The sequence below is a fragment of the Magallana gigas genome, chromosome 5 (genome assembly GCF_963853765.1).
Source record: "Magallana gigas chromosome 5, xbMagGiga1.1, whole genome shotgun sequence".
NCBI lineage: Eukaryota > Metazoa > Mollusca > Bivalvia > Ostreida > Ostreidae > Magallana > Magallana gigas.
In genome coordinates this window covers 20,888,581-20,902,078 of record NC_088857.1, presented here as the reverse complement: position 1 = coordinate 20,902,078, position 13,498 = coordinate 20,888,581, and the positions used below count along the sequence as shown (strand labels likewise).

Below are 13,498 nucleotides of genomic sequence, written 5' to 3'. Positions count from 1 at the left end.
AATATCTAATTCGTCCGAACAAATCCTAATTCGTTCGAACAAATAACTTATTTGTCCGAACAAATAACTTATTTGTCCGAACAAATACATTCTTTGTACCATGTTGTACGAACGTACATATTAAAACAATGTGCCATCCGGGCTTTAGAAGACGGTGCAATATGACGGATTGTAGTCACGGTAGTGAGACTGAGTCTGATGATCTCAGAAAAGTCACTGATTTTATGTGCAAAAGAGGATACACTGAAGAGGCCATTAAGAAAGTAAGAAGAGATCGAGTAAGTAACAGTTCATCTATCAATAACAGTTATGTACATATGCATATTCGCTGAATCAGGAATGCAAGCTTGCATGCACGTGGTGCATAGGACCTATGGACATTTTGCAAAATGACGATAGGCCTAATGTGCGGTGAATAATTAAAGGATTAATTTAAAGGATAAAGGATTTATTGAAAAGTCACAAAATAGCATTGCATCTCATTTATTATTAACTTGTGGAAATACAGCTATCATCACTTCCAGCCGGTCAGGTTTTTTTTCAGTTAACAGGTTAAATAATGTTGGGATTTCCTAGCGAGGTGTTGAATTTTACAAGATGGCGTCTGCTGAAGTTGCTAGTTGCTAACCTTCTTCTCTTTTTATACCAGTGGTATATGCATTTTTTGTACATAGCATATTTCGCGTTAATTGTGATTTTTTTAGGGGGGGGGGGGCGTCCCCAAGCACTTTTGGTAGGAATTAGTCTGTTTCTCATTTATTAACAACTAATTGATAAAATCGCGGACTCCTGTATTATTACAAAATCGACACAGGGGATGGGGAGGGTGTATGACGAGAATGTGCTGTCAAAAAGGAAATAATAACACCCTACTTATACTATGTCCCGAGTTTTTGCTTCCACCACTTTTTGCTTGATATTCCAATAATAGTAAATACCTTTGTGCTCAAACTACGTTCATCCACTATAAATATGAAAAATGTCCAGATTATCTGTTCTGACGCTTCAGGTTTCAATACACATCCCAAAATAGAAAGTCTACGGGAATTTTGCATTGCATCAGCCATGATTAAGCCCGGATGATAACGTTGAAAAATTGTGCGAGATGTCCCAAGTACTTCCGAATGGAGAAAAGCTGTAAACATTTCCCATTATAAATCTCCATAAGAAAATTTTTTTCGTTCCTATGAACTTTTATGAGTGAAAAATGATAATTTGTCAATGAAAATATCTTGGATATTTTCCCTTTTATCGATTTCAACAGCATTTTTTTCACAGGTGTGTGTATTTTTATTAAAAATTATCAAAAAGTGATGGAAGCAATAACTTGGGACAGACTATAGTAATTTAAATTAACATGCGCATCGACATTATAGTGTTAACAGAACAGTTCAAAACTGAGAACTATAATTACACTAAAGGGCGATTTTGTACACATGCAACCTGAAAAAATTGCACATTTAACAAAAATGTATGACAAAAAGCATCACCTGTATGTGGGTCATTCTCAAAAAAGGTGGTATTGGGTTGTTCAAGGGCACTAGAAAGTATAATCCTTGATTTTTGCCAAGTTTCACTTTTGTGCTACCTTTGGATATATATTAGCATACATACTGGCACATAAACAGTTAATTCTAACAAAATCTTAAAAATTTAGAAAGTTTATAAGTTGATTTTTTCACATTATTTGACTGTTCCCACTCAGAGTTTGCGACTTTAAATAGGTTTTGTAAGGTAGTAAGACCATTTTTTATTAAAATAATAGGGTCAAGAGATAAAAGGTAAGTAAAATACCTCTCTCAAGCAAAAAGACGAAGAAAATATATGAACAATAATTTTCAGCGAGATCAAGTTTGTCTGTACATGTTTTTATGTCCATGGTGTAACGAAACAAAATATTGGTGTGTAAGAGTTGCTATTCTTAGTAATTTGAAAGATAATTGATGCCTCCTTATTCCCATCGTATAGCTATAAACAGTGATAGAAGACAAAATAGCTGAAGATGAAATTTACTCAATTTTTTTAATGATAAGTAGAAATAAATGTGTAACTTTTTATATTGTCTTTGGGCTAACAGGAAATACTTAGGAAAAAGAAATATTTAGACACTCTGGAAAACAGACAAACTATTGCTATGTGTTGTTGTAGCAGATAATATGCTCTTTTACTCTGAGGGAGCAGTAATTATTTAGCAGAGACAAGTTAATTCATAAATATGTCCTTTGTGTAACAGTCCTTGGTGTAACAAGAACAAAAAGTTACACCATAGACTATCACTGTTATCCCATAGACTATAATTTACATACTTTATTTTTTTGGGAAAGATATGATGAAATTATTCAATAAATATATCACAATGTATCACATTTGTTAGTTTATGCTTATATATAATGTTGAAGCATCTGTTTGCTGTAGATCTAGATTATTTCTCAATCATGCAATATTTTGTTACTCCAAAGACACATACAATTAACACCAAGGACACAAGACCTAAAATATTCATTTTAAAAAAATTCAGCATTGTCAAATCAAATCAAATTTATCAATTCAAGTATAATTAATATTGAATTTGATATTGGACTTACAGCTTAAGCCAAATTTTCCCTAAAAAATATTATTTGACTTTAAACAAAATGTGTTACCAAGGACTTTTAATGTTACACAAAAGAGTATTTCAATTCCCATGCATGTATTTCTGATAGAAAAATTAATAAAACAAGTATTGTATAAATACATTTTATGACAGATTATGCAATGTAGTATAATAAAATACTAAAATTATTCATCAACTAGATAAAATGGTGTCCATGGTGTAACATGTTGTGTCTTTTGTATAACAAACTTAAATTTTACGCCTGAACTTGCAGAGAATAACAGTAACATGTATAATATATCCGCTGAAAAGTGCATTTGGTAATTTTGAATTCATTTAAAATACATTCAAGCTTTCAAAACAAATTGAAATATTAAAACTTTGATTCTTATAACAGGCAATGTCCATGGTGTAGCATAAGTGTCCTTGGTGAAACATACTGGAACTAAATTGTGTAAATAATTTGACTTTAGGGGCACTATTATGCACATTGATAATGATTACTGTTAAATATATGCATTCATAAGTTATATCTATGAAAACATTCAGTTGTCTCTATTTTAGAATCTGATATTTTTGTGTTTAAATAAAGGTTGTCCTTGGTATAACATTTGGACTAACAATAATTGTCCTTAATGTAACATCCCTTATTTTGTTTTTATTTTCAAAGATTTTTCAAGAAATATTGAGGTTTTTTCACTTAAGATTATTTTTCATGTCACTTACAAGTGTCTCCCAAAAAAAAATCAGGCATTAAATGGAGAAGAAGTGTTCAGTGTGCAATACAATGTCATGAGATAGATGCATATTTTATCATTCACAAACCAAATATGAAAAATTAAGGAAAATACATTATCAAATTCTTGTTTTATGATTAAGTTCAAGAAAAACTTCAAAAAATTTAACTTTAACACCAAACCAAATGCATGAACAATAAGATTTAATGAAATTTATGAATATTTCTTATGTGTTACACCAAAGACTGTTTTCTTTTCATGTGGTTGTAAATATCATATTTTTATAGATTTTCATTTGATGTACTGTTGGCATATTTTAGCAAACAAACATCATGATATGCCCGATACAAACTATGATAAATTCAATCTGGTTGTAAGTACTTTGTTTTTAAACAAGTGGTACTTGAAAAAATCCACCTTTTTTGAGAATGACCCATATATATAACCTCTACATATAAGACAGTCGCAAGTAACAGGGGTTAACTGAGGCTGTGAAAACACCTTTTGAATTCATAATTATCAGTTTATTGCCTTTGGGTTAAATTTACTCGATTGTGAACTCAGAATACAAGGCGACTTAAACATTTCTTTAAAATAAAATTCCGACAAAGTTACCGATGAAAAAGCATCAAGTATATGTCAACCCCTAGGTTGGTCCTAATTTATTTATTGTGAGGTACACAAGGTACAAACAGTTCATGATTTATCTCTTCTTTTCAATCAACTGATAAGAATCAAAATGTTGCCACACTAATTGGAGACGCCAATGCTGAAACTAAATCTAATATTGGAGCCGATGATGGAAAGTGGGCGGAAAATTCAGGAAAAATTTGAAAATTGGCAAAAAAAAAAAGTTTAGGGTCGGGGTATAAAATAGGGACGGTCGGGTGACCGGAACCACTGGTATTTTGTTATTTGGCCTAATATAGTTCTTTGAAAAAAATAAATAGGATTAGAACAAGTCCACAAAAGACAATAAAAATAAAACTTAACTTAGAAAGCTATCTTTTTTAAGCTCTCCTGAACTGAAAGCTTAGATGAGCTTTTCTGATCACATTTTGTCCATCTTCTCCAGAACCACAGGGCAAAATTCGACCAAACTAGACACAAAGCATCCTTAGGCAAGGGGATTCAAAGTTGTGAAAATTAAGGGGAGATACATGTAATTAGGAATTTCACAAAATTTTCAATTTTTTTTTCTTAAGAACCATTTGGCCAGGAAAGCTGAAACTTATGTGGAAGCATTCTCAGGTAGTGTAGATTCAAAGTTGTGAAAATCATGACCCCGGGGGGTAGGGGGGGCCACAATATGGAGTCTGATTTTTACATTAGGAATATATATAGAGAAAAATCTTTTAAATTTTCTTCTCAAAAATCAATCAGTCAGAAAAGCTGTAACTTGTGTGGAAGCATCCTCAGGTAGTGTACATGTAGATTCCAGTTGTTAAAATTATGATCACCAGGGGTACGGTGGGGGCCACAATTGGGGGGGGGGGGATATTTACAAAGGAATAAATATAGGGAAATAAATCTTTAAAATCTTCTTCTCAAAATCCAATTGACCAGAAAAGCTGTAACTTTAATGGAAGTAGCCTTAGGTAGTGAAGATTCAAGTTAGTTCAAATTATGATCCCTGGGAGTGCGGTGGGGCCACAATGAGGGGGCCAATTTTTACATAGGAATGTAAAGAGAAATATCTTTTTTACGAAAATAAAAAAAAAAAGCAGAAAAGCTGTAACTTTTGTGGAAGCATTCTCAGGTAGTGTAGATTCAAGTTTGTTCAAATTATAATCTCCAGGGGTACAGTGGGGTCACAATGGGGGGTGGGGGGGTCAAATTTTTACATAGGAATGTAAAGAAATATCTTCTTTTCATAAATTGATTAAGGAGAAAAGCTGTAATTTGTGTGGAAGCATTTTCAGGTAGTGTAATATATGGAGGAAAATCTCTAAAAATCAAATAAAAATGGATAAGACCACAATTGGGGGGGGGGGGGGGTTCAAATGTTTACATAGGAAAAAAATTTGATCATGCTCAAAAATACATAGTATATAGTATTACTAATATGCAAGCATATCGACATTTGTTGATTCTCAATTGTTTAGACAGTGGACCTGGATAATTCTTGGGCCACACAAGGGGTTCAAAGTTTGGTGTAGGTTTATATTTATAAGAACAGTTGTTCAAGATCTTTTTGAGAATGGCATTGCTCAATATGTGGTATAACTATGAAATCAGTTACAAAAGGGGCTCAACATAAGAACTTCTGGAGAAAACTTTGAAAATCTTTTACTACAGGATCTATTTTACTCATTCATTGTCCTGATATTTTGGATATGACTTCATAAAGCTGAATTTATTATGTCCATTGTTGCTCAGGTGAGCAATGTGGCCCATGGACCTCTTGTTTTATAATCATATTGTCCAAATTTAAGCCCTGATAGTTTATAACTAGGTGACCTATTGCAATCAATTTTTGACCAGGTTTTCCAAAGGAAATTATTAAAATGATGAGAAAATGGAGGGCGACTGCCTAAATTGTATCCCTATTGTACAGATAACTTCTCCTACAGTTTTCAAGTTAGGGAGTTGTTTTGAAGATCAATTGTACATATATCAGAGATGTGCATATTTAATACTTTGATTTTGATTTTTGATATAAATTTATGAAAAAATACCACCTGATGAACTTAGTTATATTTTGGCAAAAAATTGCATATAATATATAGAGTACCCCCATTGCTCTGAATAGGTAGTGTTTATCAATTCAGGGTTGACAAATGGATTATGGATACTGTCCACACAAAAGAAAACCCAGTTTGCAGTCATATTAACAGCTTTTTTCTTGTTGTCTGTTTTCATGTGCTGTCTTTCATGTGTCAACATTTTTCAGCTTCTTCTTTGAAACTACAATGGGTTATATTGCTCAAAGGTATATTTGCAGTTTTATTCATTTTCTGTCCCCTAATATAATAGTTATATAGAGAGTATAACAATTATGCTGAAAGGTAGTGAAAACATGCACAATATACAATGTAGTTTACATAGGTTCAAGTGACGTCATGAAGATCACATTTTTAAGTTCACCTGAACTGACAGTTCAAGTGAACTTTTCTGATCACCTGTGTCCGTCATCTGTTTGTTTATTTGTCCATTTGTTCCTTTTTCTTCTCCAGAACCACAGGGTCAATTTTAACTTAACTTGGCACAAATCATCCTTGGATGGTAAAAGGAATTCAAGTTTGTTATATTAATTAAGGGCCAACAACTCTTTTCAAGAGGAGATAATTTGAAATTATTGACAAGTTTGCATTTTTTCAAAAATCTTGTCTCAAAAACCAATTTGGCCAGAAATTTGAAAAACAGAAAGTTGTTTGAAAGGATCCTAAAGAAGTGTAGATTCAAGTTTGATAAGGTTGTACCACAATGGGGGATTACATTTAACATTAAAAAAAATCTTTTAAAAGATCTTCGCCGCAAGAACTTAAATGTTGTAATTCATGATATTTCTTATATGCAAAGCGTCTATTAAACAATATTTTGATATTGTTAAATAGATTTTAAGTTGTTCAAATCATAACCCCCAAAGTAATGCTGGGGTCTCTGAAGATGTGAAAAATAAAATCTGAATCAGAATAGGAATATATGTAACATCTGCAAAAAAATAATTTTTCATTAATGTATTGACACAAGTTTTTTAACAAGATTTACTAAATTCTCCAGATATTATCACAGTTATGGCTATTGTTGCTCAGATTAGCAACACGCCCCCCGTCCCCCACCCCCCCCCCCCACCCCCCCACCCCACCCCCTGGCCTCTTGGGTAAAGAAAAAAAAGGAGACCTTTACCTAAATTGCATGGCAAAATAGAGTTGCAGATTCATTGATGAATGTTCTTTAAAACTTTGATATTGTGACAATCACTGTTCATATCGAACACACCCGATTTTATTTTTCCCATAATTCTTTGCAACGTGCTTGGCCGACGCTAACAATAGGCGCTAAGATATACCCGGCCGAGCTGTCCAGCAATAAAGACGTGCTTAGTGTGTGAAGGGGGTATCGTGTTAGAAGCCTGTGTGGCATGTTTTAGTTTCACAAGTTCAGCATTTGACGCGGACACGGATAGCTGACCGTGGTAAGTATTTATTTAGTTTGGTGTAGTTTATTTGTAAATTTTTGCCTTTTTATTAGTATTACGCAGTCGTCCTATAAAGTCACCTTGACCATTGTTCACTGTAGAGTTACCTGTGTGTTCACTGATGTGTGACTTTAGCGAGAGTGTTTAAATGGAATTCGTCTTTTTCTATAGTACAGTTTTTGCTATTGCTGTATAAAGAAACGGTGATTTAAAGGGCTATTTTCTATGCGTTATTTTATTTTACAATTTATTGTCACTTTTTCCACTTAACTACTTGGGCGGAAGTGCGTCACCGGAAGTCTCAGACGCCATATTGTTTACTGTAAACAAATAACTTAGTTACCATATACTTACAATATTTTGAGATGTTGCCTTTAATATAATACTATTTATACATTATCATAGTTTGATACTATCAGTGAGATACTTATATGATGTATTATACAATATTGTTTTTATTATGGTGTTATGGTGTCACTTGTACACTTATTGTAGTGTCATATTGTTGATGTTGATGACGACGATGATGTTATGATGTCGATGACTACGATGATGATGGTGTAGATGATGTCGTTCATGGTGAAGTCGATGACGATGCGATGTTCATGTTGATGACGACGATGATGTTATGGTGATGATGACGACGACGATGATGATGGTCATGTCGATGAAGATGATGTAGATGATGTCGTTCATGGTGACGTCGGTGATGATTATGAAGTAGATGATTATGGTGATGACGATGATGTCTATTATGATTATGGTGTTGTAGGCGATGGTGTTGACGATAGTGTCGATGATTATGATGGCGATGGTGATGATGATGATTGTGGTGACGAAACTACTATAGTTGTGGTTGTCCGTAGTTGGTCCAGGACAACAGCCCCGGAGATTCGGACACTCTTCTAATTTATTTTTGGTCATTTGTATAAACATCATATTTTTTTCTTGTTGAGTGAAAGGTGTGTGAGTGTTTGTGTGGTTTAGTGTTTATATTTCTATCTTTTCTTTCTTTCTCTTATTTTTTTTTGTTATTAAATTTTGTTAAATTTAAGATGTCTTGTTGTTGTTTGGAGTAGCCTCCGCTCATCCCGTTACAGATATGAAGCATTTATAAATTATTTGCTTTAATGACTTACTGTATATAAAAAAAACTGGACCAAATTTGAAAAACAATTGATTCATGAAATGACATTCCACAAAAAAGTAGGGGTGCTGTAGTTAATAAGCAATATATTTATACCCCCGCAAACGAAGTTTGGGGGGTATATAGGAATCACCTTGTCCGTCTGTCCGTCCGTCTGTCTGTGCAATCGTGTCCGGTCCATATCTTTCTTATAGAGAAACATTAGAAGTTCTTACTAAACACAAAGATTGCTTATGACCCAAGGGTGTGTCATGACCTTGACCCAAGGTCATTTGGGCAAGGGCAAGGTCACTGGCAGAAAAAATGCAAAATTCGTGTCCGGTCCATATCTTTCTTATAGAGAAACATTAGAAGTTCTTACTAAACACAAAGATTGCTTATGACCCAAGGGTGTGTCATGACCTTGACCCAAGGTCATTTGGGCAAGGGCAAGGTCACTGGCAGAAAAAATGCAAAATTCGTGTCCGGTCAATATCATTCTTATGGAAAAACATTGGAAGTTCTTACTTCACACAAAGATTGCTTATGACCTAAGGGTGTGTCATGACCTTGACACAAGGTCATTTGGGCAAGGTCAAGGTCACTGGCAGAAAAGTGCAAAATTTGTGTCCGGTCCATATCTTTCTTATGGAGAAACATTTGAAGTCCATACTTCATACAAAGATTGCTTATAACCTGAGGGTGTGTCATGACCTTGACCCAAAGGCAATTGGGGAAGTTCAAGGTCATTGTTTCAAAAATGCTTAATTCCTATCTGTGTCATGTCATGTATTAATGGAAATATTAGAAGCTCAAATTTGACACAAAGCTTGCTTGTCTCAGGCCACATAAAATTATTTTTAGGTTCTCATCCCTGTCTCTCTGAAAATGGCCTGCCCCGATGAAATTTTTTTTCTGAAAAAAAATTTGTGGAAAATTTTTTTGGGGGAAAAAATGGGGCTCAGTATACTAATAATTCAAAATATTTAAATATTAAATGGCTGCTTGACATGTGGATTTCATTTGATTTGAGTCATGATTGTTAACGGAAGGATGCAAATGTCCTCATGCATTAACAGTTAACTTAAAATATAATGGAATTAAAGGATAGAAATTGGTTTGTTTACTCATATTAGCATTAACACTTTAAAAAAAAAGGCAGTTGTTATTTATAGAAAATGGATAGTGAAATAGATTAATCCAATATTTTCTATAATAGCAAAAATACTTGTGTTATGATTTTTTTCTTAGCGGAGGGTATCAATTGTGAGCTTGCTCACAGTACCTCTAGTTATGAACTGCTTATCAATATAAAATACCCTTAAAATGTTTGTTTTTAGTACTGATACCAATGTATGTCATTTTAGATTGATGTTTCTGCAGTTCAGAATATGGATGATTCAGAATTGAGCAGATATATACCTGCATTTGGAGATCGAGTCAATCTTAGAAGTCTATCCAAGCCAGACACTGGAAGAAAAGCAGCTCTATTTGATAAACTTAGAAGTAAGATGAAACTGCAGACCAAGGGAAACTGTGATGAATCAGATGCTTGTAGCAGTCGTCCTACCAGGAGTTTTAATTTACGAGGGAACAAAAATGCACAGAAATTAAGAAGAAAAATTGAATTAGGTTGGATGCACAACGGAAAACATGTCCGAAGTTCCAATGGTGGAGGTAGCCGTAAAATTGAACTTCTGAGAGATGCAAAAAAAGCAGACATTTTAGAAGTGGCAAAAGAAATATTTTTCCCAAATGGTCAATCAAAGAAAAATATTTTGCTAACAGCAGTTTCATGTAATGTCTTAGATTTTGCGCAGACAGAGTTTGAGGATAAGATTTCAATTGCAGAAATGTATGATACAGTAAAAATGGGTATGTTACGCTTCCATCTCTGTACCAAGACCAAAAATGGTGCCTGTTCTGAAAACAAAGAAGATGAACTTACAAAAAAATCATCAGAGGACTTAGAAACAGAAAGTGACAATGAGCTTCCTGAGATAGAGGAGACAATTAGTGATGTAGAAAGCATAAGGGATCCCGTCCTTCCAGATTCAGACGTCACTCCTACAAAGAGGTCAAAATTGTCTTTAACTTTAACATGTCCAGTTCCAGATAATCATGAGATTGGCACCTCTACTGTCAGAACAGAAGAACCACTACCAGTTTTGATGGACAGTTTTAATGAAGCATTTTTTAATACTGATGTTGAAATTACCATTGAAGAAGTGATGCCAAGAAGTCCATCTCCTCCTCCAGAGGAAAAACTAACCACAATTGTTCACAGAGTAAAAGTACTAGAGGAGCTTATTGAAATGTTCAAGAGCCCACAGATCATTAAAAAGTCCATTCAGTTTTCATTCATTAATGAGGCAGGTGCAGATCAATCTGGTGTTTCACGAGATGTTTACACTTCCTTTTGGGCTGATTTCTTCTCGAGGGTAGCAGAAGGAGAAGACTTCCGTGTGCCTGCTCTTAATCCCCAGTGGCAAGTGGAGGAATGGAAATCTGTTGGAAGAATTTTAGTCAAAGGTCTTTTAGACCACAACATTTTCCCCCTGAATTTTGCTCCAGCATATGTAACGGCACTCTTGTTTGGAGAACATTCCATAAGCGAGAAAACTTTACTTGATTCTTTTCTCCTTTACCTAAGCAAATCAGAAAGAGATTTAGCAAAAGTTGCAATAGAACGAAAGCTTTCTGCAGATGAAAATGAAGACTTCTTGGACATGCTTGATCGACTTGGAAGTAAAACAATCCCAACATTTGAAAATATGCAAGAAGAACTTTTGAAAATGGCACACAAAGAATTAATTCAAAAACCAAAATATGCTTTAGAAAAAATGGCTGAAGTTTGTAGAAATGAAATAATTGTTCAAATTCCAAGTGAAGTTGATCTACTTGAAATGTACGAATCTAAGAGGCCATCAGTCAGAAAGGTTTTGAAGATGATAAGTTCAAACCCACAAACACCTGCTGAAAATCAGTGTTTACAATACTTCAAACAGTATATTAAGGGACAGGAAAGTCAGAAATCAATCCAGAGATTGCTTCGTTTTCTAACAGGAACTGATATCCTTTGTGTTGAAAAGATTGAGGTAACATTTACCAAGTTGATTGGAATAGAAAGACGTCCAATTGCTCACACATGTGGACCAACTCTGGAGTTACCATGTACATACATGTCTTATATTGAGTTTCGGTATGAATTAGACAACATTCTCCAGAGTGACCACTGCATGGAAATGAACATTGCTTAAAAGTTTTGAACTGTTTGAATTTCCCCCCAAAATGTCAATTTCTAAGAACAATGACACTCCTGTACTCAAAGAAGGTCACCTTTGGGGTTGGGGGGGGGGGGGGGGGGTGAGTTAAAAAAAATGTTAACTCGTGTTAAATGGGCTTAAATTTTCTTTATTGCATGTATGTGGTTATGTTGAAATTTTGTTCACTCTTGCATTTGAAGATGCAGTTTTCTTGCAGTCTTACATGTAAGTAAGAAAGTAGAGGGATACTAAGTTTGAGTTGAGAACTGTTGCTCAGGTAATCACAGTGGTCTCCTGTGCGGGTTGTACAGTTTAATTTTATAGAGTTCCTTTATTATTGTTTTGAAAAAGAGAACTCGTCTTCTTCAATAATAATGATATGTGATGAAAAATATGATATTTGTGTCCTATTTTGCTCTTCATTTGTAGGTAGGGAACAAATAAATCATGTATTTTTACTATTTTGAAAGGAGAAAAGGCCTGTCTTTTTTATTATAAGTTCTTAATATATAAAGAAAAACAAGAATGTTCAAGAGATGCATAACATCAAATCTTTTTGTATCCTAAAACTTAACTTTGATTTTGATAACCTTTAATTGAAATGTGAAAACCTGTTATATAATGTTTTTATTCATTTTTGCTGAAATGTTGAAATAGCTATGCAATTATTTTTATTAAATGAATTTTATTTCATGGTTCTGTGAATGCTAAAACAGACTGTTTTTTATTTGAAAATGCAAAATCAGCATAGCGTTATAAAAATTTAAAGTATTGAATATTTGTTGAGTTTTCTTCATTCTATTTTATGATTCTTTATGGGTCATACATATGCTTATGTACATGTGCTGTCTAAAATATAATGGGTTCTTTTGAATTTTTAGCTATCCCCTATTTTGAACGGCCATATAACGGTTTAGGCTTTCCCATCCATCAGTCGGTTAGGTTTTTGGCTTTTTTGAAGAAAAAAAAATGTGTCTGTCTTGAAATGGTTTTTTTTTTTTATTAAAAATCCACTGCACCAGAAATGCCAAAAAATATTGTATATTGTAAGTTTATTCCTACCATGACCCCTGGGGAATAAAATTTGGTTCGAAGTTCTTTTTAGAATGACATACATGTACCGTTAGAAAAAAACCTTTTAAATCTTTATGGAATAAGGAATCATTCTTTGAGTATTATGAGGTGATAATTTCGGTCGGGGCGTGTTCAAATCCAATAAAGCCCTTCGGGCTTTATGATAGATTTGACCAAGCTCTGACCGAAATTATGGTGATAATTTCGGTCGGGGCGTGTTCAAATCCAATAAAGCCCTTCGGGCTTTATGATAGATTTGACCAAGCTCTGACCGAAATTATCACCTCATAATATTCAAAGAATGATTTCGTATTACTTGTATTATTTCCAATTTGTACACTTTTAAACCACTATTTTTTTATGTAGCACATGCTACATGTATAACTACGTGGCGCAGCCAATACTGTTTTTTCGGTTATGCTATAACGACCATTTTGTGTCGCTCATGTTTTATGAAGTTATTGGGTTGTAGGGTTCAAAATTAATTCGTAATGTTATCACAAAGACATCTGAAAATGAAAATATTTTCAATAGAACAGAGTGGCAAGAAATTACTGTGTA

At 33.9% G+C, this 13,498-nt stretch overlaps 1 protein-coding gene across 2 annotated transcripts; it reads left to right on the top strand.

Annotated features, from left to right (window-relative positions):
• The first annotated feature begins 152 nt into the window (after nt 1-152).
• LOC117685349 (uncharacterized) lies at nt 153-11,954 on the top strand. Of its 2 annotated transcripts, none has more exons than XM_066085550.1 (2): nt 153-263; nt 9,965-11,954. In XM_066085550.1, exons 1-2 carry the CDS (start codon nt 162-164, stop codon nt 11,855-11,857), a joined length of 1,995 nt encoding a protein of 664 aa, XP_065941622.1. In that variant the 5' UTR covers nt 153-161; the 3' UTR covers nt 11,858-11,954. The 2 variants fall into 2 exon arrangements, with proteins under 2 accessions (XP_065941622.1, XP_034315573.2); XM_034459682.2 differs by having other exon boundaries at nt 153-278.
• Nucleotides 11,955-13,498: the final 1,544 nt, after the last annotated feature.